This window comes from Phoca vitulina, unplaced genomic scaffold (genome assembly GCF_004348235.1).
Source record: "Phoca vitulina isolate PV1807 unplaced genomic scaffold, GSC_HSeal_1.0 scaffold29, whole genome shotgun sequence".
NCBI classification, from domain to species: domain Eukaryota; kingdom Metazoa; phylum Chordata; class Mammalia; order Carnivora; family Phocidae; genus Phoca; species Phoca vitulina.
Genome location: NW_022589732.1, coordinates 4,052,077 through 4,079,374, shown reverse-complemented (window position 1 = coordinate 4,079,374; position 27,298 = coordinate 4,052,077). Strand labels below are relative to the sequence as shown.

General features: G+C 33.6%; 1 protein-coding gene across 1 annotated transcript in view; it reads left to right on the top strand.

Moving 5' to 3' along the window:
• Positions 1 to 27,298, top strand: part of RTKN2 (rhotekin 2) — a 73,222-nt gene that overhangs the window by 2,871 nt on the left and 43,053 nt on the right. Inside the window, exons 2-5 of the mRNA XM_032423771.1 lie at positions 4,260 to 4,456; positions 18,481 to 18,539; positions 23,860 to 23,913; positions 25,233 to 25,350. Coding sequence (XP_032279662.1) covers positions 4,260 to 4,456; positions 18,481 to 18,539; positions 23,860 to 23,913; positions 25,233 to 25,350 — 428 coding nt within the window. The remainder of the gene's footprint in view (positions 1 to 4,259; positions 4,457 to 18,480; positions 18,540 to 23,859; positions 23,914 to 25,232; positions 25,351 to 27,298) is intronic.

Genomic DNA, 27,298 nt, shown 5'->3' with positions numbered 1-27,298 from the left:
TTCAGTTTCCTTGTCTCATTATCTCATTTCAGCAAAGTAAACGTATACAGAAACATGAATTTAAGAATTCTTTCTCTAATACCGTTCCCCAGAATGACCACTATTGACGATTTCCAGACTTTTTCTGTACATAAACAATTCTTAAAATAACACGCAATTTCTTTTAGAAGAAGGATGTATGCTATATATCCTCTTTTGCAGTCTTTTTCATCATGGTCTCTTAGCAAACATGGTTTAACTATATCCATTGTGTGGGTGATAGTTTCTATCTGGATTACTACAGTTGTCTTACTAGCAGCCCAACTTCATTTTTTTTTTTTAAAGTCCGTGCTTAATTTCAAAACTAAGGCCATTTTCTTTGCGCTTCCTTTGTCCCGTTCTAACTCTTCAAACCCAGTATCTTTCTGTTTTCTACATAATTTACAATTGCACTTTTAAGTCCTTTCCCTATTTCATTTTTAGCCTTGCCCTGTCTATTTTTATTAGCCTGACTTTAGATACCTACATGATCAGGACAGTGTCATAAGCTTCATTTGACTTGATTACAAGGAAGCTCTGATTTAGAAAATTGAAGAAGAAATGGCAAGAGGAGGGTTTTCCCCCCATTCTTTGCTTTCTGGAGACTTGCTTTCAGACACTTCTAAGAGGGATGGGTATATGCTTTTGTCTGGGGTCCTACTCAGTCTCAACTCTGCCATTATGATTGAGGCAGCGGCAGTAGGGATTTTAACTTCCTCCTGTTCCACTTTGAGGTTGAGTAAGCATCATCCTTGAGCACTCAGTCTGTGCCCTCATTACAGGATCATTGTTCTCACTGTGGATAGCACATCAACTCTTACCACAGGAGCACTTTGCACCCCTTACTAACTAAAATTAACTTCTTTGACTCCATAAAGACTTTCTTGGCTGGAGTAATAGCACTTGACTAGAGAGGTTTTTCTCTGTGTGTGAAGTATAGATGTGTACTAAAGTTGCATGGGGAACACAAAACTAGCTGACACCACAGCTCTCTCTCTTTTTTTTTTAAACCTCAGTACATTCGAAAGCATACATACACTTAACAATTCATGCCACTCACGTCAGCCCTCCCAGATCCACATCCGCTCACTGTAGAATAGGAGAGGTAAGCTAGTTTACTATGAATGTTAATTTGGCTGGGTTAGGGATCAGCAAACTCTTTCTTTTTTTTTTTTTTTTTTTAAAATTGACCATTTGTATTTCTTTTTTTTTTTTTTTTTTTTTAATATTTTTATTTATTTATTTGAGAGAGAGAATGAGAGAGAGAGAGCATGAGAGGGGGGAGGGTCAGAGGGAGAAGCAGACTTCCTGCCGAGCAGGGAGCCCGATGTGGGACTCGATCCCGGGACTCCAGGATCATGACCTGAGCCGAAGGCAGTTGCTTAACCAACTGAGCCACCCAGGCGTCCCATGGATCAGCAAACTCTTTCTGTAAAAGAACAGGTAGGTAAATATTTTCAGCTTTGTGGGCCACGTGGTCTTATTTGAAATTACTCACCTCTGCCAATGTAGTTTGAAAGTAGCCTTAGATAATACAAATGGGCGTGACTGTGCCCCAGTACAAGTTTATTTACAAAAAGACAAGCATTGACTGGGCTATAGTTTGCTAATCCCTGCTCTAAAGGATAGAATTCTAATGTTAATATGTTAGATATATCTCATTTCCTTAATGAACATTTAACCTTACAAATAAGGGGATTTAAAAAAAGAAGCCCTAACTTTGCATTTCATTTCTGCACTATTTCCCAAGCCTCTATAGTTTTATAGTCTATCAATAAGTGATGAAGAGAAGATAATCTTCATTTATAAGAGGGAAACCTTAGAAGCCCAAACTGATTCTTTAATGTGTTTGTGGCCACCTGCTGGTTCCTTGAGGTTGTTGCAACTTTCCAGATTGCTATGGAATTTCAAGTACTACAGCAGTGGATCTCTACCCTGGCTGTACATTGAATCACCAGAAGAACTTAAAAAAAACAGCAGCAACAAAAACTCAGACTCGGGGCGCCTGGGTGGCTCAGTTGTTAAGCGTCTGCCTTCGGCTCAGGTCATGATCCCAGAGTCCTGGGATCGAGCCCCACATCGGGCTCCTGGCTCAGCGAGGAGCCTGCTTCTCCCTCTCCCTCTGCCTCTCTCCCTGCTCATGCTCTCTCTCTGTCTCTGTATCTCTGTGTCTCAAATGAATAAATAAAATCTTTAAAAAAACAAAACAAAACAAAAACAAAAACTCAGGCTCCACCTCCCGAGAGTCTAATTGTTTTGGGGTGAGTCTTAACTTAGGTACTTTTATAAGGCCCTTCCCCACATTCTAATGTGCAGCCAGCTTTAAGAACCGCTGCGCTGGTTCAACTGGCTGCCTCACAGTAACATTTAAAAAGCAAAATTGAATTTAATGGCAGCAGATGGTATTTGTTTATATTTGAGTTGTGGGGTAAAGCTATTCATCTTGGTTTCACGTTGTTTCCTGCATGCATTCTCCAATACTAACCAGTCTGCCAGAGCTTATTTCTATAGACATATGGGTCACATAGATAATTCTTATAATTAATTATTAATTACATTAAAGAAGAATTTACTTTGGGACTGACAAAGTCATAAAAAGATGAAACAGAATTGTTGAAGTTCAGCCTTGTGTAAAGAAGGAAAACCAGCAAACAACTACATTTATATAGTATACCAGTTTTGAGTTCTACTACTAAAGAAGGTTTTTTTGTGGTAATTACATGATGTAATTACAGAAAGTCATTAAACAGATCTGTTTTTCTGCTTATGAATAGTGCATTTGATTGATTTGGATAGTCAAGTTAAATCATCTACTGCAACTTCTCTTTTAGGGTTATTTTCATAGACTTGCCCTCCTAACTTTTAGGTTTTACTTTTGAAAAGATTGTCTTTTTAATATCTGGAACTTCTGTTATTAGATTCCATTTACATTTTTTGATACAGATTTTGATCTAATTAAAAGGTAAATTATAACATTCATTTTTTACCACAGAAGCCAGGATGGTCACTTTACTTTTAGAAATAGACATACTGGAGCATTATTATGTTTGTAGTATAGTAAAGAGTATCCAATGATTTTTAATTTTTTAAAAAGCCAGTGTGAATTAGATCAATAGTATATTGCAGTTTATAGAATTTTAATGTTACATGTGTAACTTGTATATAGAACCAGGCCATTACAAGATCATTGTATGGAATAAAAGACTTTCAGTACTAAAGTGATTTAGTAGTTTCATGATGACCCTTAAAACTAAAGTAAACATATCCAAAAATGTATTCTAAATCTCTGTTCCATCTGATAGCTAAAGCTTCTGACATTTTCTGGGCACAGTGTTTTCACTCTTGCTTCTGAGATTTTATTTACATTGCTTACCACAGCCGCTAAACCTTAGTCCCTTTTCCAGCATCTTCTCCTTTAGAAAATTTTTCCTTGGTTAGTCATCAACCACATCTTGCCATTCCACAATACAACTATATAATATATGCATGTGCTATATTGTTTACATTAGTTACTATATTATTGTATTAGTTTCCTGAGGTTGTCCTATAACAAATTACCAAAACTGGGTGACTTTAGACAGTAGAAGTTTATTCTCTCATTGTTCTGGGATCAGAAGTATGAAATCAAGGTACCTACTGGCAGGCCCATATTCCTGCTAAGGGCTGTGGGAAGAAATCTTCCCTTGCCTTTTCCAGCTTCTGGTGGTTGCTTGGTGGTCCTTGGCTTGTAGACTCATTACTCCCATCTCTGTTTTAGTCTTTGCATGTAGTTCTCTGTGTGTGTGTCTCTTTCTTCATGTGCTTTCCTATAAGGACACCAGCCATTGGGTTTGGGCCCATACTACAGTATGACCTCATCTTAGCTAATTATATCTGCAAAACCCTATATTCAAATAAGGTCACATTCTGCAGTTCTGGGAGGACAGGAATATTTGGGGGACATTATCCAACCTCGTGAAATTATGCTAAGAATATGTAATGTTTCTCACCCTTGTTTCTGTTCTGTTTCTCCACTAGATTGTAAAGACTTCCTAATAAAATAAGAAATTAAGGTTTGCAAAGAGCATTTTCAAATAGCTATATCTTTTGTGCTATTATACATTAAAACTTTGTTACTTTCTCAATATGTTATAACATTAAAATGATGTCTAGTACATTTTCCATCTATTGGGGTAAAAATAAATGTTATAATTTTGAATTTTTGCTATCTTTTAAGAATATTTTCTCTCTTTTTTTTTAAGGATTGCAGCATTCAAGAAAAAATAGATTTAGAAATTCGAATGCGAGAAGGAATATGGAAGCTCCTTTCTCTGAGCACTCAGAAAGACCAGATCTTGCATGCAGTTAAGAATCTCATGGTATGCAATGCTCGAATAATGGCTTACACATCGGAGCTACAGAAATTAGAAGAACAGGTTGCAAATCAAACTGGAAGATGGTTAGTAGCATAGTTTTCTTATGGCTTTTAATGCACTCAAGTATTTGAATAAGAACACAATATAATTTAATTTTAATGTCAATTATCAAGTCACAAAAGCTTTTAAAAAATAAATATACCAAAGTAGTCTCTGATATTATAAACATTTTGGCAGTAGAACCCAGAGTAAACTTAATATTATTAGCAGTTTTCACTAGGCAGTTTTGTTGTGTTCCAGATTATAAGATGGTTAAGAAGCAAGAATTGAGGGAATATTTTAAAAAGGACCAAGACTAGGGCCCCTGGGTGGCTTAGTCGGTTAAGCCTCTGACTCTTGATTTCAGTTTAGGTTAGGATCTCAAGGTTGTGAGAGTGAGCATCGTCTCGGGCTCCACACTCAATGGGAGTCTGCTTGAGATTCTCTCCCTCTCGGTCTGCTCCTCTCCCCACAAGCTCACTCTCTCTCTCTCAAATGGTAAATAAATAAATCTTCAAAAAAAAAAAGGACCAAGACTGATAGTTGAGTATATAGAAATGTGAATTAAAAACATTGCTTAAAAATGCTAATAAAGAGGTGCTAGCTGAGAGTAATGGACACTTAAGTGTAGAAATTGAAATGCACAGTCCTTTCATATGGTGAACATAAGTCCTAGAGAGGCAAGCAACTTACTCAAGGACATGTCACTGGCTAGTGACAGATGCTAACGAGAGGTTGCTTAGGATTTGCTGAGTACCTTCTGGTCCTTGTTCTCTCGGTTACTCTGTGCTGCCATTTTGGATCAGGTCTAGGATTTATTTGTAAATAAAATTTACATCCTATCCCATTTACAATGCCAAGTCTTTTTTTTTATTTCAACTTTTTATCATCAAAGTTTTCAAACATGCGCAAAAGAAGAGACTGTTGAGTGAGTAACACCCATATATCCATCCTTAGGTTAAATAACTTTCAATATTTTGCTGTACTGATCCATCTATCCCCTTTTTTCTTTCTTAAATTTTTTTTGACTTTTATTATTTTTTATTTTTATTTTATTTTATTTTTTTTGATGTAGTGTTCCATTGATTCATTGTTTGCATATAACACCCAGTGCTTCATAATGCCAAGTCTTCTTGAACGTAAGAATTGACTCAACTTTGTTGGTCTCTTTTCTAATATAAATGGTCTTACATCACCCATTGTTGATCAGTCTTAAAGCTCTAGCACTAGTGAAGAATTTCTTTTTATATCTTAGTGGCCATTGTGCTGTTCACAGTACACCTCCACTAAGTAGATACATAAGATAAAAACACAGGTTACAGAAAAAGATTTTTGTAAAAATAAAATGTTGATGAGATTGTGATATAATAAAGACTTGTGTACGAAGTAACTAATATTTATTCGCTGTACTGCTTTTGGATAGCTATTTAATCTCTTTGGCCTCAGTTCCTTCATTACGGTTGGCAAGATAATATTTACATTTTTAAAACTAAGATTATATTAAAAACCTAATCTAATACTTTCTACATAATTGTTATTCAACAAATGTCAAATAATTTTCATTATTATTTATCCCTGACATTATAAAATGAAATTATTCTTGTGTCATAATTTAGGAAAATATTTTTTTAGATGGACATACCTTGGTTTAAGTCAGTGCCTCTCAAACTGGGTCACATATATCACTGAGAGTACGTGATTATGTGTCAGGAGATACAAAAAGCCATGATAAATATGGCATATCTTCTTTATAACCATGAATTTTTAGGGTAAGACATGAGAAATTTGGAACTGTGGTATAATTTGAATTATTCTACGCACAGAGATATATGTTCTCCCCTCTCCATCCTTTTTACGGACATTTTGTCGGGGGGGGCTGTTTCAGTGGAAGAATTTGAGAAGCACTGGTTAAGTACAGGGTGGGACTAAACCCTTGCTATTACATCATCTCTCCCAGTTACATGAAATACTCCTCTGGGAATCCTACCTGTTCTCCACATTTATGTTCTTTACATATTTTTAGTGAATTGTGAATTGACCGTTTTCCTAATTTGGTAGTATGACTTTTCTAAAGTTACTGATTTATAAAAATGTTAAATAAACTTAATCCTTATTGGATTGATAGAAAAAAGATAGGAAAAAATATTTGGGACTCTCAACTGGAAATGTGTATGATTTTCAGTTTCTTTAGGGATTATCTTCATTAGATGAAAATAGCTTTGCACTAACATATATTTGTTCATAATTCCTATAAAAAATTGTCTCCCTTAACTATAAAATTATTTCTTTAAAGAAATCTGAATATTCCCTATGAATTCTTTTGTTTACAATTGCATTTTGTCATGTGCAGATATGCTCTGCACTGATCAAATATAACTGGAAATTGTAATTTTTTTTTTTTTAAAGATTTTATTTATTTATTTGACAGAGAGAAACACAGTGAGAGAGGGAACACAAGCAGGGGGAGTGGCAGGCAGAGAGAGAAGCAGTATTTCAAGAAAGAAAAATAGCAAAATAAAAGCTCAGGGTGAATGAAAGATGACCATGGATTATTTAAGAGCAGTGATGAGCTGTGTTTTGTTGAGGATCAAGATGAAGCCAAAAGTTGAAAAGCAAGGGGGAAGCAAGATTCAGGAAAGTTTAGAAGGCTAGCTGGCAAGTGAACAGTTGTTAACTGACAGATTTCCAGGTGCCAGATACTATGTTAAGGTGTGCACAAATATCACGTTATAAACTGAGAGAGGTATAAACCTCTATTAAAGACTTGGCAAATGGGACTTTGCAATATTAGATAACTGTTTCAAAGGACACACAGTGACTACGTGGCTAGGACATGAACCCAGATGACCCAAAAGCCTGAGGACTCCTCACCCTGGAGGAAGTTAATGGGGGTTAACGGACAGCCTGCTAGGTGCCAGGTAATTGTGCTAAGGTGTTTGCAAATGTCACATTATAAACTGAGAGATATAAACCTCTTCTTAAACTTCCCAGCATTCTTTTTGTCACCTTCATGCGTATTCTTAAGTTCTGACTTTTGTTGTCCTCTACACTTGCTGTGTTAAATGTTGTCAAGTATTATTCCCTACTTTGTTCAGTTTTTTAGTCAACTTTTTATTATGGAATTTTCATATGTAAAAAAATAGTAAGAATAGTATGATAAAAATTTTAAGAATAATATATTCTCTACCTAGATGGACCAGTTAATAGTGTATAGGTTCATCTGTTCTCCCTTCTGTCTTTGTATTATATGTACACACACATGCACACACATACATTTTTCTTTTTTTGTATTGATCCATTTGAAAATAATTTGCAGACAACATGGCATGTACATCTCAATGGTTCTAAAAACAAGCATTCTGCTACATAGCCAAAATATGATTATCATATGTAAAATATTAACAATAATTCCATAGTAATCATCTAATATTCAGTCTGAATTCACTTTCAGCTAGTTGTTAAAAGAAAATCCTTTATAGTTGTTTTTCCCAAACCAGAACTCAATCAAAGTTCATGTAGTACATTTGGTTATGACTCTTTATTTTCTTTTAATCATTTTATTTTTTATAAAGACTTCTTGCCATTAATGCTTTGCAGAGTCTACACTTTAAAAAAAATAGCCTTTAAAAATATCCTGCATTTTCCATTTATTTAATTAGCTCTTTATAGTATCATTGAAACTTTTCTCCTATTTTCTGTTTTTGCTGTATCTGGAATTTGGGTTTAAAGGCTTATTCATAAGACTCAGGTTAAATATTTTTTTGGCTAGAATCTTTTGAGGGGAGGTTGGGTAGGATCTGTGCTGTCGATGTGAATGTGATGGGATTTACCACTCTGTGTGCTGCAGTTTGATCCCTTGGTTTGGATGGCAGTTGCCTGATTTCTCCTTTGTAATATAATGGTTTTTCCTTTGCAATTCCTAAGTAATCTTTGGGACATTATATTGGGACTAGGAGAATATTCTGTTATCTAACTAGCTTTCACTTAGTGGTTATATACATTTATGATCCTCACCTACATTATTATAATGGGGTTTGCAAATAGTGATTATCTAACCCTATTATTTTTTCTACACTTTGTAGTGAATCTTCTTTAAGGAAGGGCATTGCTCTCCATTCTCTCTCCATAGATTCATGGAATGTTATTCAGTGTGTTATCATTTATAGTCATTAGTCTTTTGATAGATAAATTGTCTCAAATTTGTTTGATGGAAGTTCCTTCAGACTGACATTTTTATTCTTTTGACTTGCCTTTATTAGTCCTTAAGAACTTTCTTACTTTCTAGCACAAAAAGATGACCTAGGCTTGCCTTGTATTTTCTGTGCCTCACACCTAGAATCAGCCATTTATCTAATGGGTCCTGGTTACCTTCACTGGCAAATGGTATTTTGAAATCAAGATCTGGGCACTGGGTGTGCCCATTGTTACTGGGGATCACTGATTTTAAATCTTTTTAGTAGACATAGCTATGGGAGAGATTTTTTTTAAAATTGTGAGTTTAAATTGATATTTGTAGGTTTTTGTTTTCTTGAATTATTTTATATTTATCTTTTTACTTATTCTGAAAACCTTAAGTCCTAGTAACAGTAATCTTTTTCCTTATTTGTTTAATTATATGATTATGTAAAGTAGTTTCATAATTTTGGTATTAATATGATTACTGACAGTAATCATAGGCATAGACAAGTTCAGGATTTCTTTGCAGTTCTTTTCCAACATACAGAAATTATGAAATTTTCCAACATACAAAAAGGTTAAAAGAACTGTACAATGAAGACTCATATACCCACCACCTAGATTCTACAATTAATATTTTAACTATATTTGCTTTATTCTAAATTCATCCTTCTGTTTATCCATCAATTCATCTTATTTTTTGTGATGTAATTCAAAGAAAGTTCATTGTGTGTGTGTGTGTCTATGTACATGCAAACATGTATACATTCCTGTGGACAGGCAGGAGACCATGATTAAAAGTTACTTAAAAATTATCTTTTTCTTTCTGAATGGTTATGTTATCAGTTTCATAAACAGAGTCATCTATTGTTTCAATTTGAATTTGCCTTTTTTTCTTTTTTTTTACCCTTGGAATAAATGATACTTCTTGGATACTTCCTGTTTCTTTTTCTCCAACTCTCAATTAGTAGTACCTACCTCTGCCCCCCACTCTAAGAGGCAAGCATTGTTAACTGATTTTTTTTTCCACCATAGGTTTTGCCTGTTCCAGAGCTTAATATAAATGGAATTGTCTAGTATGTACTCTGTTTTTTCCTTCAGCATAATACTTTTAAGATTCATTATGTAACTAGTGATTTGCTCCTCTTTATTGATAAGTAGTATTCCATTGTATGACTATACCATGGTGCCACTCCTTTGTAGTGTTGACTCTTCTCTAATTTCTTACTTTTGGTTGCTTGCCAGTCCTTTCAGTTAGTTGTTTTTTAAGTAGTTTTTCTGGATTTTATGTTGTTTTCTATGGGAAACAGAAGAGGGAGAGGTAGAATTTTTCTAATATGAGGTACTTGGACATTACCAAAGAGGAATTCATTTTATATCTTGATCAAACAGATTTTTTTTAATTCTACTTTAAGGAATATTTTGTAATTTTCTTTCTGACTTAATATAGTCAATTTTCATAACTTTCATGGGCTTTTAAAGTTATATTTCTTTTTACCATGATACAAAGTTTAATGTTCAAAAGATCTATGTTATTGATTGTTTTTAAAGTCTTCTATAGGGGCACCCGAGTGGTTCAATTGGTTAAGTGTCTGCCTTCAGCTCAGGTCATGATACCAGGGTCCTGGGATCGAGCCCCGCATCGGGCTCCCTGATCTCAGGGAGCCTGCTTCTCTCTCTCTCCCTCTGCCTCTCCCCCAGCTATGCTCTCTCTCTCTCTCTCACTAACTCTCTCTCTCAAATAAATAAAATCTTAAAAAAAAATAAAGTCTTCTATAGTCTTATTTTTTGACCACTTGAACTATCTTGGACTGAAAGATAGGTTGAGATTTTTGTTATTAAGGTTTTTCTGTCTTACCCCTTTTATATTTGATACTTTCTGTTTTATGAAACATTTGGTATCTTTGCACTTGTTACATACATATTGTCAATTGCAGCCTTTAGTATTATAAAGTGTCCTTTTGTTGCTGTTGTCTCATAGTGCTTTTTTAGACTTGAATTCTGGGGTTGCCTGTTAACAAGAAGATCATAACCGCAAGCTTTCTTAGTGTTTGCATTTGTTTGATTTATCTTTGCCCATCTCTTTATGTTAGCCTTTATGAATCACTTTGTTGGAGGTGTGTTTCCTGTGTTCATCCCAGAGTTGGGTTTTACGTTATGAGCATATCTGAAAATCCTTTAACTAGGGGGTTTAAGCCTATTTACATTTATATTACTGATATACTTGATTTTAGCTTTGTCATATTCTTTTATGTTATGTTAACTTATGTGTATTATAATTGTGGTTTGTCTTCTGGTATTTGGTTTGTTCTGCTCTTTTTAATTTTTTTTTAATTTAAGAAGAGTTTTACTGGTTATAGTAGTTACTGGAACTTCATATTAAAAAAAATTTTTATATAATGACTTAAGCTCTTTTTTCCCCCTGACTTAGGCTTTTACTATTTTGTTTTTTACTTTAAAAGATATCATTTTGTTTTCACTTATCATCTGTGGGGAGATCAATGAACTTATTTTCCCATTTATTTCCTTCTCTATCTTTCTATTTTATTTTGGTTTATTATTATTATTTTCTAGGCTGTCTTCTCCTTTGGTTGAGTAGATACTATTCACATGCTAATCTTATACTTGTCTCTCACCTTTTTTTTAGTCTTTGATCTACTCTTAAATATGTATAACGTTCACTACCTGTCCTTTTGTACTTTCCAAAATCATCTCTTATTTGGAGAAAGGTTATGATCTAGTAGATTTTTCAATGTGAGTATAGCTTTCTTCACATTCTTTTATGTTTAAAGTGCCTTTCTTTAGTGTTTGAACTTAAAAGCACAGCTTGGCTGTATACAAAATACTTGGCCAGTGCTTCTTTCCTGGAGTTTCTTAAAAACCACGCTCCTCTGTTGTCTTATCAGGAAATCTAATGTCTAATTTTCTTTCCTTTGTAAATGACCTGGTCTTTTTGTCTAGAGGCTGAAAATACTTTTCACTGTCTTAAAGTCAGATAATTTTATTGGGGTATGTTTAAAGGCTGAGCATTTTGGCTCGCTTAAGACTCTTTCAGTATGTAGATTCAGTTCTTTTATTTTCAGACAGTTTTCCTGGAGTTAAAGCCTCTAGAATAAAGCATTAATTGTCTCATTATTTTGTTTTTATTAGTCAAAGACTCCAATTACACATAAGTTGGATCTTCTTTGCCTGTCTTCTATGTCTATCACTTTCTCTTTGATGTTTTTAAAAATCTTTATCTCAGTTTTGTCTTTTGGCTCTTTTCATTCTCATCCACTATGTCCCTTAATGTACTTTCAGTTTTATGTCTTCATCCTTGGGCACTTGGTATTTTACTCTTCATTTCAGAAATGATTTTATTTTCCTTTTTCCAATTTCTTTCCTGTTCTTACTCTCATTTTTTTTTTTTGTATATTTACCTATTGTTTATCCTTTATTAGTCTGAGATATAAAGATTTCAAATTCCTCACTTCTTCATATTTGTAATAGCTTATTTAATTGCACTTAATTCATTTTGGAATATCATGTTTTTGTTACTTTGTATTTTTTGGAGAGTGGTTCATGGAGTATTTTTATCAGCTGAAGCATTTTGACTCCTTCTATTTTCGTTTTATCATAGCTTTCTATGGATGTTTGGGTCCTTTTTTTTTTTTTTTTTTCGTCCCTAGTTAAATATGCAGGATGTAGAGTTTTCCTGGGCCAAGTGATGATTTATGGCCAAGTGAGAGCAGTCTCTTTAATAAATGATGCCTTTGAGATGTTGGTTAGTTGGTTTCCTGATTTTTTTATAGTATTTTGTTTTTTAAGGCTTTTAACTTCAATTGCTTTCTTCTTCTTCTTCTTCTTCTTCTTTTTCATGGTCAAACCTTTAAAGGATACCTGTTTCACTGTGTGTCTTTCTTCTCCATAAGACTAATAATTTCTGAACCAGAATTCTTTTGGAGTCCCTTTCAACTCTCTAGGAGCCAGTGCTATGGTATCCATCAGGTCTTATAACCATTGTCTTTTCTTCTAGGAGAGATCATAAGTTGATATTGTGTTTTGCAATGGGTACCTGACCTCCAGGAGCTGGCTTTGATGGTTTCAGTTGTCAGTTTCCCCACTTATATGTAAATTGTAGTTTGTTTAGTCTCTGTTTTGTAGTTATGCTGTAAAGTGTGGGCCATAGGTGATTTTATTTGCTTTCCTTGTTGATCTGAAAGCTTTTGTAAGATACCTGAAGAAATTCAGATTTAGCTACCATTATCTTACAGGAACTGGGAAGTCATACTCTGATCACTTTTTTTTTTTAAGATTTTATTTATTTGTCAGAGAGAGAGAGCACAAGCAGAGGGGGCGGCAGGCAGAGCAGGCAGAGGGAGAAGCAGGTTCCCCACTGAGCAAGGAGCCTGATGTGGGACTTGATCCCAGGACCCCAGGATCATGACCGGAGCCAAAGGCAGACGATTAACCGATTGAGCCACCCAGGTGTCCCCATACTCTGCTCACTTTAACAAATGTTTTAGTGCCTTTTCCACATGAGCTCCAAGTTAAATACTGAGGCCAAAAATATAAATACAAAGTAATCCTTGTATTTGTGTAACATATCTAAGAATAACATAGAATACATTTAAAATATTATTTCATTCAGTACCTATGAGGTAAGTAGATATTTCTCCTATTTTACAGATGATGATGCTGAGGCTAAGAGGTTAACAGCAACTCTTTAGCATAACTAGTTACTGATGGTAAGAATCAGACCAAAGATTCAGACTGAATCTACTAAATACTCCCTCCTCCATCAAAATGGCCACATATATTTCACTTCATTCAGTATTCACTAAACATTTATTGTCTTAGAAGGTATTAAGATGTATACCAGGTACTGGTGACTCAGCAGTGAACAAAATAGATGAAAGAAATCCTTACAGAGCTTACATTCTAGCAATAATATTCTCTCCTATCCCATCCTGCGAATGTATCTCGTCTTAACTTCTGAAATACTTTATTTGGTTTTGTAAAAATACTATTAGTCAAAGTCATTTGTAGCGCCTAATTATGTATATCATTCAATGTAATTTTGATTTTAATAATGCCACACTAACCAGTTTCTTATAATCCAGTTGCCTAATATATTGCTTAAACACTAATAAACTGAAAAAAGAAAAAGTATAGATGGCAAGTGAAAATTGTGTACTCCTGGTATTTCTACAATAAAACATGGTATATTAAAAACATTGCTGACTTTATTTTTTAAACTTTATATTATTTGGTGTTGATTGAGTTTGTTATGTCAAGGTTTGAAATAGAAACCTCATCTTCCCAATTTAAGATACTTAGAAAGTTATTAATTTTATACCACATAATTTAAGATGTTTTAAATTCCACATTAAGCACTTCTGAATGTCATAGTTTTCACATATTTGCATAAGAGATGAAGGATTTTATAACCTGCTTCCAAATAATAGAATCCCAGTTAGAATTCTCTTAGTACTTCATTAAGAAAATATAAAATACTTTCATAATTGTTTAATTTCTAATTATACCTTGTTAATTTTGGCAAATAAATGCTATTTTAAATTCCCATATTGAATAATATAAAATAGGATAATCTGTACTTAGTCAATTTTAATACAGATTTTTGAGCAACAAAGTGGTTGATTGGCACCCTCTGTTGGTCATTTTATTTACCTACAGGCAGAAATTAAGTAAAAAAGCAAAATTTAAAAGTTTGTCTTTAATATTTTTATCATTATCTTTTAAATTAACATTTACAAGTCTCACCAAAATAATACTCTATACTGGGTTTATAAGAATAAGGTACACGACTATTTAGCTGTGCCTCTGTTTGGATAATTTTGTGGTTATTTGCTTTTTCCTCAGGCTGGCTCTCTAATTGTAGCGTTTAGAATTGGCATTAACATTGCAGATTTTCAAACAAGTATTTATTTAACTGTAGCAAACTATTAGCTACAGTAGCACATTATTAAACAGAGAATGTTTAACAATTTTATTGTCAATTTGGATTAATTAGAAAAACATCACATTTTAGCACCCTAAATAACAGTTTGAGGAGTTATTTGAATTGAAAATAATTCAGGCTTCAGCAAAATGAGGCTGAATTAGTTCAGTGTGTCTCTCATTTAAAAAAAAAAAACAGGTTTAATTATTCTGTAAGATTATATGATTAAATGGATTTAAATTATAGTTTGATAATATTTATGTATAATAAGTTTGTTGGCTGGCCCTGGAAATGCCTATGCAAGTATATTATAATTACAGAGAAGAAAGCTGTATGTACTCTGCCATGTGGTTAAATCATTTGGGGGGATTTTTTTGTTTTTTTGTGGTAAATTTTCAGCAAGTTTGCTTTTGGTGGTTCTTGTATTTCAGAATTTCACTTACCTGCAAAAGCGTCACATTTAATCCAATTTAGTAATACCTAATGGATCTCAACTTTAGCATAATCTATGACCTATTCCATAATACTCAAGTTACTCACCATATTAGAGCTTTCTTGTATTTCTTCACTGAAATAAGTATTTTAGGAATTTATATTATGCATTGCTCATATAGAAGGTGTTTTTAGAAATATTACTTACAAGTGCCAGCCAACTGTATATATATTGTATTTCTTATACCAATTTGAGGAAATTGAGATTTGTGTTTGATTTCTAGTGTGCCTTAGAGTAGGCTAGTCAATTGAAATTTTCACTCTGTGATGAACTAATAAGCAAGCTAATGTTCTTCAACATGACAAGTTTAGTTCTCCAACTAAACTTGAGTATAAAATATTGAACTTGACTTAAAATTTATGATTCAGTGAAACATTATTTTTAAGTAATCAATGAGTACTTTTATTTTTACTTAGTGAATTCCCTGTTTTAACTTAAATACTAATGTGACCACAAAGAAATTAGATAGGATCTTGAGAAATTTATGGTTTTAAGTCTACTACATTACTTCAGTTATACCTCACATGTAGTTCTATAAATACTATATACGTGTCTTATGTAAGTTTATCAACTTAAGTATATCAGTATATTATTTCAGCTCATATGGACTATATTTCCCTAAAGTGTTTATGTGCTTAATCGAGTAAGAGTAAGAGAAGTAGACTGATATATTGTCTTCAAATCTTGATGTATAATAAAGAATATCTATGCAATCATTTTAACATGCCTACTGAAACGCAATGAGATGGTGTCATACTCTTCTGAAAATTAGTTACACTTCAGAATCCCACCCAATCTTTCTCCAAAAGCTCTCTTAGAATCAAACATTGCTAAAATGTCTATGCTGCCCAGAGCCGTCTGTACTTTCAACGCCATCCCAATCAAAATACCAACAGCATTTTTCAAAGTGCTGGAACAAACAATCCTAAAATTTGTATGAAATCAGAAAAGACCCCGAATTGCCAAGGAAATGTTGAAAAAGAAAAAGCTGGGGGCATCACGTTGCCGGATTTCAAGCTATATTACAAAGCAGTGATCACCAAGACAGCATGGTACTAGCACAAAAACAGACATATAGACCAATGGAACAGAATAGAGAACCCAGATATGGATCCTCAACTCTATGGTCAAATCATCTTCGACAAAGCAGGGAAAAATATGCAATGGAAAAAAGAAGAAGTCTCTTCAATAAATGGTGCTGGGAAAATTGGACAGCTATTTACAAAGAATGAAACTCGACCATTCTCTAACACCATAACGAAGATAAACTCAAAATGGATGAAAGACCTCAATGTGAGACAGGAATCCATCAAAATCCTGGAGGAGAACATAGGCAGTAACATTTTCGACATCGGTCACAGCAACTTCTTTCAAAACATGTCTCCAAAGGCAAGGGAAACAAAAGCAAAAATGAACTTTTGGGACTTCATCAAGATAAAAAGCTTCTGCACAGCAAAGGAAACAGTCAACAAAACAGAGAGGCAACCCACAGAATGGGAGAAGATATTTGCAAATGACACTACAGACAAAGCGCTGATTTCCAAGATCTATAAAGGACTTCTCAAACTCAACACCCAAAAAACAAGTCAAAAAATGGGCAGAAGACGTGAAAAGACACTTCTCTGAAGAAGACATACAAATGGCTAACAGACACATGAAAAAATGTTTATCATCATTAGCCATCAGGGAAATTCAAATCAAAACCACATTGAGATACCACCTTACACCAGTTAGAATGGCAAAAATTGACAAGGCAAGAAACAACAAATGTTGGAGAGGTTGTGGAGAAAGGGGAACCCTCTTACACTGTTGGTGGGAATGCAAGTTGGTACAGCCACTTTGGAAAACGGTATGGAGGTTCCTCAAAAAATTAAAAATAGAGCTCCCTATGACCCAGCAATTGCCCTACTGGGTATTTATCCCAAAGATACAGATGTAGTGAAAAGAAGGGCCATATGCACCCCAATGTTCATAGCAGTTCAGTGTCCACAGTAGCCAAATTGTGGAAAAAGCTGAGATGCCCTTCAACAGACGAATGGATAAAGAAGATGTGGTCCATATATACAATGGAATATTGCTCAGCCATCAGAAAGGATGAATACCTAACTTTTGCATCAACATGGATGGGACTGGAGGAGGTTATGCTAAGTGAAATAAGTCAAGCAGAGAAAGTCAATTATCATATGGTTTCACTTATTTGTGGAACATAAGGAATAGCATGGAGGACATTAGGAGAAGGGAAAAATGAAGGGGGGGGAATCGGAGGGGGAGAAAAACCATGAGAGACTATGGACTTCAGGAAACAAACTGAGGGTTTTAGAGGGGAGGGGATTGGGGGGCTGGGTTAGCCCAGTGATGGGTATTAAGGAGGGCATGTTTTGCATGGAGCACTGGGTGTTATACGCAAACAATGAATCATGGAACACTGCATCAAAAACTAATGATGTACTGTATGGTGACTAACATAACATAATAAAAAAAAGAATCAAACAGTGTATTCAGATGAAAAGTTTTAATCTTATAACATTATTTGAAGTACCTAATTAAATTAGCCAGTAGTTAATTAGCTAGCCAAATTAAGTCGAGACCCATCCTCACCCCCAAAAAAGTGCAAAGCAGAATACTCTGGGAAATAGTGCTCCAGAAATGCAATGCTAATTTCTAAATGTGGGATATTAGGAAATAAGATACTGGAAAAATATTCAAGGGTGGGATTGATTTGATTTACCAGGAGATAACTATTTTGAATTTTTTTTATGGTAATAGTATATTCTAAAGTCAGATCTGGGAATGTCTTATATACCAAGAATTTTACTTGAGACTTTTTCTATTGTCATGACAATGTTTTACTTCATATTTTATTCTCTGCAGAGCCACTCCCTTCCTTTAGTGTCTGAGTTAATTTATTGTTTTAGTATATAGTTTTTTTGAATTTCAAAGAAATGATATATATTACTGCATATAAATATATAGCAGAGAATAAATTTTTTGATATTTGTTAGATTTTTATAAGGATAAAGTACTACTGAGCAGCAAATTCATGGTTGGGAAGCTTTTTAGCTTTTTCAGGCAACTATAATCTGGTAAGCTAGAAATGTAATTTATGAAAGGTGATCCAAGGTATTACACTTCCTAGGACCTGGACAAATATTGCACATCTTGCTTATAAATAAGTGTTCACAGAAGGCTTTCATTGTAGGGTAAGCCAGTATATAATCTTCAGGGAATGTAAAGCTTATATGAAAAATGAAAGAGAATGTCTCTATATATTTCTCTTAAAGGCAGCTAGCTGTTGACTAAACATGGTGAAGTTTGAGTGAAGTGGTTTATGTTAACTGGAAGTCATTATTATGCACGGGTATGTGTCTGTTTTTAATATTTAGGCATTTGTGAAAGATTGTTAAAACATTGCTTATTAGAAAAGATCTTTTCTTCATTAGGTTTTTTCCTTTTGACAGTGATGTGAATTTTGACAGTAAAGAACGGACAGCATGTAAAGGAAAGATTGCCATATCAGGTATGCTGTAGATGGATTGTTTTTATATTGCTGAATAAATTCTATTAAGTGCCTTCTTAGAATTCGTGGGCTTTTAACTCCCTGCATCCATTTTTTTTCCTTCATTTTATTTTGCATGCCTCTATCTATAGTTGTTCTAAAACACTGTTTTCATCACTCTGCTGTACATTTATGTAAGATTTTACAGTTTGAGAAAGCTGTTTCATATGTATTATATATATTATGCAGTTTTCTCTTCGGTGAAGTTTTGTGAAATAGGTAGGATAGTTCTCTTTTTCTAGACTCAGACTTCCTGTAAGTGGTTGGGCTGGGCTACAAACTCAAATCTTTGACTCCATTTCTTTTCTGCTCAGAAGTTTCAGTAGCATTTCTATGTTTGTCCAGGCTAGAAGTTCCATGAGGGTTGGAACTATGTTTTGTTCATCACTGTATACCCTGAAGCCAAAACAGTGCTTACACATAGTAATTGCTCCTTGGATATTGATTGGATGGATGACTGCTTCTTGTTTTCCATAGGATAAAAACCAAACTTTCCCCCTCAAGAGCTTTCCATTCTGACCCAACTATTTTTCTAGCCCTATCTTCTACTCCTGTACATAAAGTGTCTGCTTAGCCAGACATTTCTCTCCCTTTTCTGTCAATACACTGCCTACTTCTGACACCAAATTAGCTCTTGAAATAACTATATTATCTTCAGGATCTGTTTGCTCATCTATAGAGCCTTCCCTGTTACCATTCCAGCTGGAAACGATGTTTTCTTTCTTTGAATTCCTAATCCAGATGGGAGGCGCTTTACCACTAGATGGCACTTATGCTGTGCTGTCTCAGTTTCTCCAAAGTGTTAAGGAAACTAGACAGTGGCTTGGAGATGCCACAGATTGAAGTGAACACAGGCTGACTCGTGTACACTAGCCAGATAATGTACCTTTTACAAATATTATCTCATCGGTACATTTTGGGAACAACCGACCTCCATCAGCCCTTAAGTCATAACTAGCTTGTTTCATTGGCCGGAAGCCTTGTTCTCTTAGCTCCAGGGAACATGCGGCTGCATTTCAGCTCTCTTGCCCAAGGAACTGTTTTTAGAAATGTCTTTATGGATAAACAAAATTCTCATGCAGGAAGGATAGATCTGAATTTTACAGGATGTAATTGTCCTAAATCATAAGAATTGCCCTCAGCAAAAAATTCTTTAGGAAAGTAACTGAACTATATAAAATCTGTTGCTTGTTTTATAGTTATTTATATTCATGTCTTCATATTTCCAATTATAAGACTGGAATAAAACTTGTTTTATTCCTCCTTATATGCTTCTGATGCCAAACACAGTACTTTTACGTAGTAGTTGTGCACTATGTTCAATACATTTCAATGTGAATAAATAAAATATTTGAGATCTTTAAGGGAGATTTTCTAAAAATACTTAAACATAATCCTCCATTTCTTGCTTCTGATTTAGTGCCACTAAGTACACGAGTAAGATATGTTAAATTGCTGTTGAAGACTAAAATGACATGATAGAGTTAACACCTATTGACATAATAGTTTATTTGCTACAGCAATTCATGATATTAACATTTACTGCACATTTAGAAGAGTACTTAAGTAAAAACATTTAAAGTAAGAGAAAAAAACTATTTTCCTGACCACAAATACTCAAGTGTAGAAATTAAACTTATTTCTGCATGTGTTCCTTCTTTCCAAGAGATAATTTTAAATTAAGGAACTGGAAGCCTCAGAAAATGGAATACATATGTAATTTCTCTTCATCTTTGCTTCAACTTAATTATATCTTGTCTCTTTATTTGTAAGAAATAAAAACAAAGAAAATTAAAAACTCATTCACGTTTTAAATACATTTTTTTTTTGACATTGGGATGACTTTTGATCAAAATGAGTATTTGCAACAAAGGTTCCTAATGTTCTGAGATTACATTGATTACCAGGCAATACCTGGGTTTTCCATTTCCAGTTTCACCACTCATGGCCAGATCCTTATAAAAATAAAAAGATAAGTCAGATATATCCTGATCGTTCTTACTAAATATCAAATAATTGCATTGTGGCAATTGTCTCTGCTTATTCATTGACTACTAATTCAATATCTAAAGCCAAATCAGTTCCTAAAGTGCCTCGGTTTTTACTTTTGAAAATGATAGAAAGACTTTGAGGAGTTGACAGCATCAGGTTAGCCATCGTATTATGTATGTCTCTTTCAGTTTATCGTAAAAGTGTCAATGAAGACATAAAAAGAGACAAAGGTAAGAGCACTGTCAGCTAAAACTGAGTCAACCATTTGCAAGCATCTGGAAGGAATTTCTATTTGAAGCTGAATTAAAAATCACAGTTGGTAGGTTACACATCTTTTGTCATCTGAACAGTACCTGACCACCTGGGAAATAGATAAGAAATGTGTGCCTTCTCTTGAGAATTTGATATAGGTAGGTATGGGAAAAGGCAAGACTGACCCATAGGCTATTGGTATAGAGCAGAGGAAGTCAGGGTTCATGTTCCTCCCAAGATAGTGTAAATAGTTAATACCACCCTATTAGGACAAGAACAGCTGTGAACAAGAACAGTTGTGAAATGAAATGAGTCAGCAACTGTGGCCAGGCAAGAAGCAGGCTCTTTGACAGGGTATCAGCCAAGTCATAATTATAAAACAATAAAGGCAAACCCATTAAAATCAAGGACAAAGTAAAAATGTCTATTATTATCAATATAATTTTGACACAATTTAAGAAATTGCAGCTAAAATAGCAAGAATGAAAGATGAAACTGCTGAAAAGAAATAGAGAAACTGAATACTATTTTAAAATAATAGATTGCAGACCTAGAATATCTAAGGAAATTTACTGAAACACTATTTGAACTAATAAAGAAATCAGTAGAAGTGGCTAGATTCAAGGTAAATATACAAAAAGTGGTAAGCTCTTCTCAAAACCAATAATATCTAGTTAGAAAATATGGCAGAAAGATCTCTTTTACAATAAAAACAACAAAAAACAAAAATATTAAATAGCCCAAGAATAACCTTAATAAAAATGTAAGGGTAACTGTATAGTGCTACTGAATATATATTGACAGAGTATTATAAAGTTACCAGTTCTCAAATTAATTTGGATAATAGAATGCTAATAAAACATTTTATTTATTTATTTATTTATTTATTTATTTTTATTTTATTATGTTATGTTAATCACCATACATTAGTGGGGGAATTTGGACAATATATTTCTAAAATTCACATAAAGAAATTAGCAATTGAGAATAAGATGTTTTGGAAGGCTATATTTCTAGCAAATGGTAAAGTATACTATAAAGATCCAGCAGTTATAATAGTATGGTATTGCTATTAGGATAGACAGTAACTGTTAAACGATTCAATTAGATCTGTAAAGCATATAGCCAAAGGACAGATACTCAGAATGGCATATATGATAAAGATCCATTGAATCATTAAATCAATGAGGAAGGGAATGCCTATTAGATATATAAATGGAGCTGGAACAATCATTTTTATAAGAAGAATATTTTACCTCATATACCCCCAAATTCTCACATAGATTAAATAATTAACTTTTAAAAGTACAAAGCATAAACAGTATGTTAAAAAAAAGAAAAGTGGGTCATGGATACAAACATTCACTGAACTGGCTGATAAATGTATTAACATTTTTCTTGTTAATTAAAAAAATGCAAATCTAAATTTGTCAATTGTCTGTTAAATTAGTAAATATATTTTAAAAATTATGGTTAGATGAGATGTATATAAGGTGTTTAGCTGGGCACATGGAGAGAGCCCAGTAAGTAATATTTTTTTACCACAACTGCTAAGGCAGCAGTGGCAGGACACTCATACACACATACCTGGTTGGACGGGTAAGGGTGAAGGAGTATTATAAAGCTTTTCTAGAAAGGAAATTAGAAATAGGCGTTAAGAACCTTATAAAGGATTCTAAACAAATGAATATGTAGACAAAGAATCATAGGACTTAAAGTGAAACACAACATAAATGTAGCCAAGCAGCTTATGTTCATAAAGATTTGTAATTATTTGAAAGTGGCATAATTAATAGGTATGAAAATATGCATATTACACTTCCCTAAGTGTAATAGGGAAGTGTCTTAAACAGAGCAATTTTCCACAAAAGTTTGAGGTATTTATACTCTGAGTAATTAAAACTAATTTCACTTTATCATTGAGCTTTCTACTGTGCTGTGTTATGCTGTAATTCATACATCTTAATCTACTTGGTAGAACTTTGATTCTCTTTGAAAATATATAGATACCGTTAGAATGTCAGAGGAAAATTGTTAATCTAGTATTAAAAGTAAAGGCGGGGCGCCTGGGTGGCTCAGTCGTTGGGCATCTGCCTTCGGCTCGGGTCGTGATCCCAGGGTCCTGGGATCGAGCCCCACATCGGGCTCCCTGCTCTGCGGGAGGCCTGCTTCTCCCTCTCCCACTCCCCCTGCTTGTGTTCCCTCTCTCGCTATGTCTCTCTCTGTCAAATAAATAGAATCTTTAAAAAAAAAAAAAAAAAGTAAAGGGAAGAATGGAGGTAACTAGGAAGGAAAAATTTTGACTGTGTCAAAGGTCTAGAATAACATCTGGAATAAGGATCATTAACATAATTACTTTAAGGTTTGAAGAATGTGTGAATGAGAGAAAATACATTTTGATCACTTTTAGAACATATGCCCTTTCCTTGGTCTTGAAGAAGAAATGCATTACTTTTTTTAGTTTTATTTCTTAAGGGAAATGCCATAGTTTGTAACATGAATATACAAAGATCTGCAAATTCTTTCATAGACAAGTTAAATCTTCTTAATGAAAAAGTTTGGATCTGTTTGTCATGAACAATGATCTTAGACAAGTCACTTAATTTTCTTCATCTTTCGCATAGTGGAAGTCCTGACATCCTTTCTACCTACTATTTTATGATTTTGAAATGTATTTAACTACATTTTTTGCTACCGCTTACCCAAAATAGAAATTCAACTATTTCATCTATTGCAAAAACATAAATCACAAAATGAAAATGTTATGGCATAAGCTTATTACAGACCTTACTTAATAATTTCTTGAGTAATAGTTGGTAGGGTTTTTTAGTATATTATTTAAATAACTATGAGATTTTATATTCCTAGTCTAAGCTATTTTTGAGAAAATATTGCCTGTGTTAGAATATTTAAATAATAAATTTTATATTGGCTTTAATGGTCAGAATCCATTATGGAATTCAGAGGTTCATTGCACGCTAAGAAATGGAATTTATCAAGATTATTACTTGTCATTTCTTTTTCCCCTCCTTCATAGATATTCGTATACCACTAATGTGGAAAGACTCTGATCACTTCAGCAATAAGGAACGTATGTACGATTTTAATTTATATTTGAAATGTTTTCTTTAGGGTATAGTAAATTTGTGACTATTGGGAGAAAAAGCTGCTTCCACACTGAAATAAATTGATGTCATTTGGCAGAATAAGCTGTATCTTGCTGAACTGTGTTTTTTCCTATTTTTAGTGCAAATATGTTGTAATTGCTTGATATTAATTAAGATAATACCTACCTAATGTACTTTTAGTTGTTGATTGGAACCCATGCAAGGACTGTAACAGGTTGTGTGGAAGGGAAGGTACAACAAAAGAAAATGTTTAAGGAGTAAAGGTAAAGGCAGCATTTCTTTTTGACCGGAATCTGGGAGATCTTTTCTGCCTTGTTTTGTTACTTCAGATTATTTAACAGGATGTAAGAGGGAAAGATTTTTAGCTTGATCTGATTTTCCCCCTTCAGCATTTACAAATCCATGTATTTTCACAAATCCGTGTATTGCTTAGGTCATAGAAATTAACCTCAAATGATTTCTAGAGGCAAAGTGGAAAAGCTATGATAATCCTTTATCTTTCTTGTCTATTGTGATAGCTTTGTTCCTCATAGTTTAAAAAACTGAATCATACTGAGCATAATTAGTTTTATATGAAGAATCCAAAGTCAGGTTAGTATATTTGTTATTCAATTAGGAAATATAATTTACTTTACAAAGGAATACATGTGGGGATTAAGTGTATCTTTCTGATTACTATAGAGAATAAGTTTTTCTGAAGAGCTACATTTTCTCAATAATGAGGTTTTAGCCCTTTAATCACCCAATACTTTTAAAAAACATCACCAAATTAAAAGGCTCAGCAGCTATGTTTTTTGTGTTCACATGCCTACTTTTTATTGTTTTTGTGGTTTCCTCCCTTGCTCTCAGTTTGGTGGAAAATGTTTTGCTGCTGTTAACGTGCCTGCCCCTAACCTCTTGTAATAGAAAACTTCTTAAATAGACTTGGAAACCAAAATGACAGCGGTAATAGTATATATACAATAATAAATTTGCTATTAATGAAAGTCTAAAGAGTTTCTAGGAATAAAATTTATGAATGTGATGCTTGCTTTAGGCTGCTGAGAGGCCTGTATTTTCAGCTTTATTTTTTGATATTCCTTGGTTTAATTGCTTTGTTCTGGTTGGGAAAGGTGTTAACATAGACTGACAGAGCAGTCCCTATAAAAAGTTAACGATTACAGTGTAACATATATGAAAATAAGAATCTTTTAACAAATATTAGAGCTAATTTGACATTTTCAGGTAGATTTTAACATGATATAGGCATGATTCATCTCATGGAGCACTCTTTTTTCCCTAGGATCACAGCAGTATGCCATTTTCTGTTTATTCAAAATGGGAGCTGAAGTTTTTGATACTGACATGGTGATTGCGGATAAAACAGTCACAGATCTATGTTTTGAAAATGTAACTATATTGTAAGTATGTTTAAATCTTCAGAGAATGAGAACAATTTACCTTACCTTTAAAGGAAGGCAAAATTATTGGGTTTTTGGATTATTTTTGAAGCATTAAGATCTTTAAATGTTTAAATTGATTTTGAAAATTACTTTATTCAGAAGAAGCCCATTTTTGCATTTGAAAATTTTCAATGTAAAATAAAGTGGAATCATGTAATATTAGTGGTAAATATTTGACTCATTGGATATGATAAATTTTTATATTAGTTTCTTTAAACATGTATAGTTTCATTATTAACCAAGCTGTGAATACAATGGAATCTCATTATAACATTATTTTATATAAAGTGAATTTGAGCATAAAACAGGTTCTTACATCTCATATAGGATATTTAGTTACAGAAATGCTAAAATAGTTATAACAACTTTATTTATAAGATTGTCCTGAAATATGTACTATAGGGAAAGCACTTTGGTAAAATTTCAAGATGTTCTTTTTCTTACGGTGTACTTCTTTCATGTACTCCAAAACAATAAAAAATTGGGTGATCCTTAGGGCTGTTTTTATTGCCCCTGCTCTTTTACAGGCTCATTTTATTGTGGTCATAATACAGAACCAGAAGGAAGTCCTCAGGTAGCCATAGAAATCATTTTTAACCAACATAAGTTTTTCCTGGCCTCTTTCAGAGGTTCTATTGTCCTAAATCAGTGTGTGATTTGTATTTCTTTCAGGGTTTCAGAAACACTGTCTTTGTATCTAAATATTAATAGCTACTTAACTATTAAAATAAAACTGAATGTACATGGTTTTTGCCATTTTCAGTTATGAAGCTAAATAGTAGAGATTGGAGAGTAGTTTTGCCACTCACATAACATTAGAAAAACTATTGCAAACCATGTTTTGTGGCTTCTGTCCAGTATGCCATAAATAATTGTGTAGCACAGAAAAATAAAACACATTGTTCTGAGTTATTAGCAGTTGTTCAGGCCTTCTTACAAACTATTGAACCAAAGGAATTTATTTAGGATCCTCAAAATATCACCAAATGCTTATGTAATTGAAACTAAAAGAATAATTTTCCTTGGTTATCTAACTACTTTTATTTCCATAATCAACTTTTGCTAGTGCATTTTTTTCTACCAAAACTGTCCTGTTAATGGGCTCTTTTCTTCACATCACTTTGCTATTCTTTGCTTTTACCACAAAGACAAAATCGTAATTTTTTTTTCATTGAGAGAACAATGCAAGTTACTTCGGAAGACACCACATGATTTATAATTTTTTAAAAATTCTGTAAATATTTTAAATTGTTCCAAAAATAACTGCTGACAAATGTTCTAAATGTTTAAAAATGTGCTTTTGTTATGATTGTTTTTAATAAGTATTCAATATTTATGAATCTCTGGTTTTTCTCTAAATATTGACATTTGTTAGTCATTACCAGTAATACTGTATGTTTAAAGGTTGCCAAGTAAATTATAAAAATATCTGGGAGTTATTCCTTGGATGTATCCAAAGTATAGATTGGCCATTTAAAATCTCTGAGACTGATGGATCTTCCATGTAAGGCAACATCTACTGCTGATGGATCTCTTGCGGTTTTAAGTAAATTTTGTTAGTAATACCACCACAGTCTTTTATGGTAAAGGTAGTTCGTTGTGTCTGAAAAAGTGCAAAGCCAAACTTAGCATTTGCTAGAAGTGCAAAATTTTTGCATATGAGTGTAATAGTGTATTGAGGACCTTTTATGCAAGGTTAAGAATATAGAGATTACCAAGGCAGCACTCTCCCTCAAGGAGTTCCTGCCTTGTAGTATATAGCTCTTTGTATTGCTTCTTGCTTGTGTGTTTGTTTTCCCCTAGATAACCAAACAGTGCAGCATTATTTTAGAGTTATTGGGTACAAAGGTGGGGTGGGGAGGGCATGGTAGTGATTGGACTGTGACTCTTTATGAAAAAGAAATGA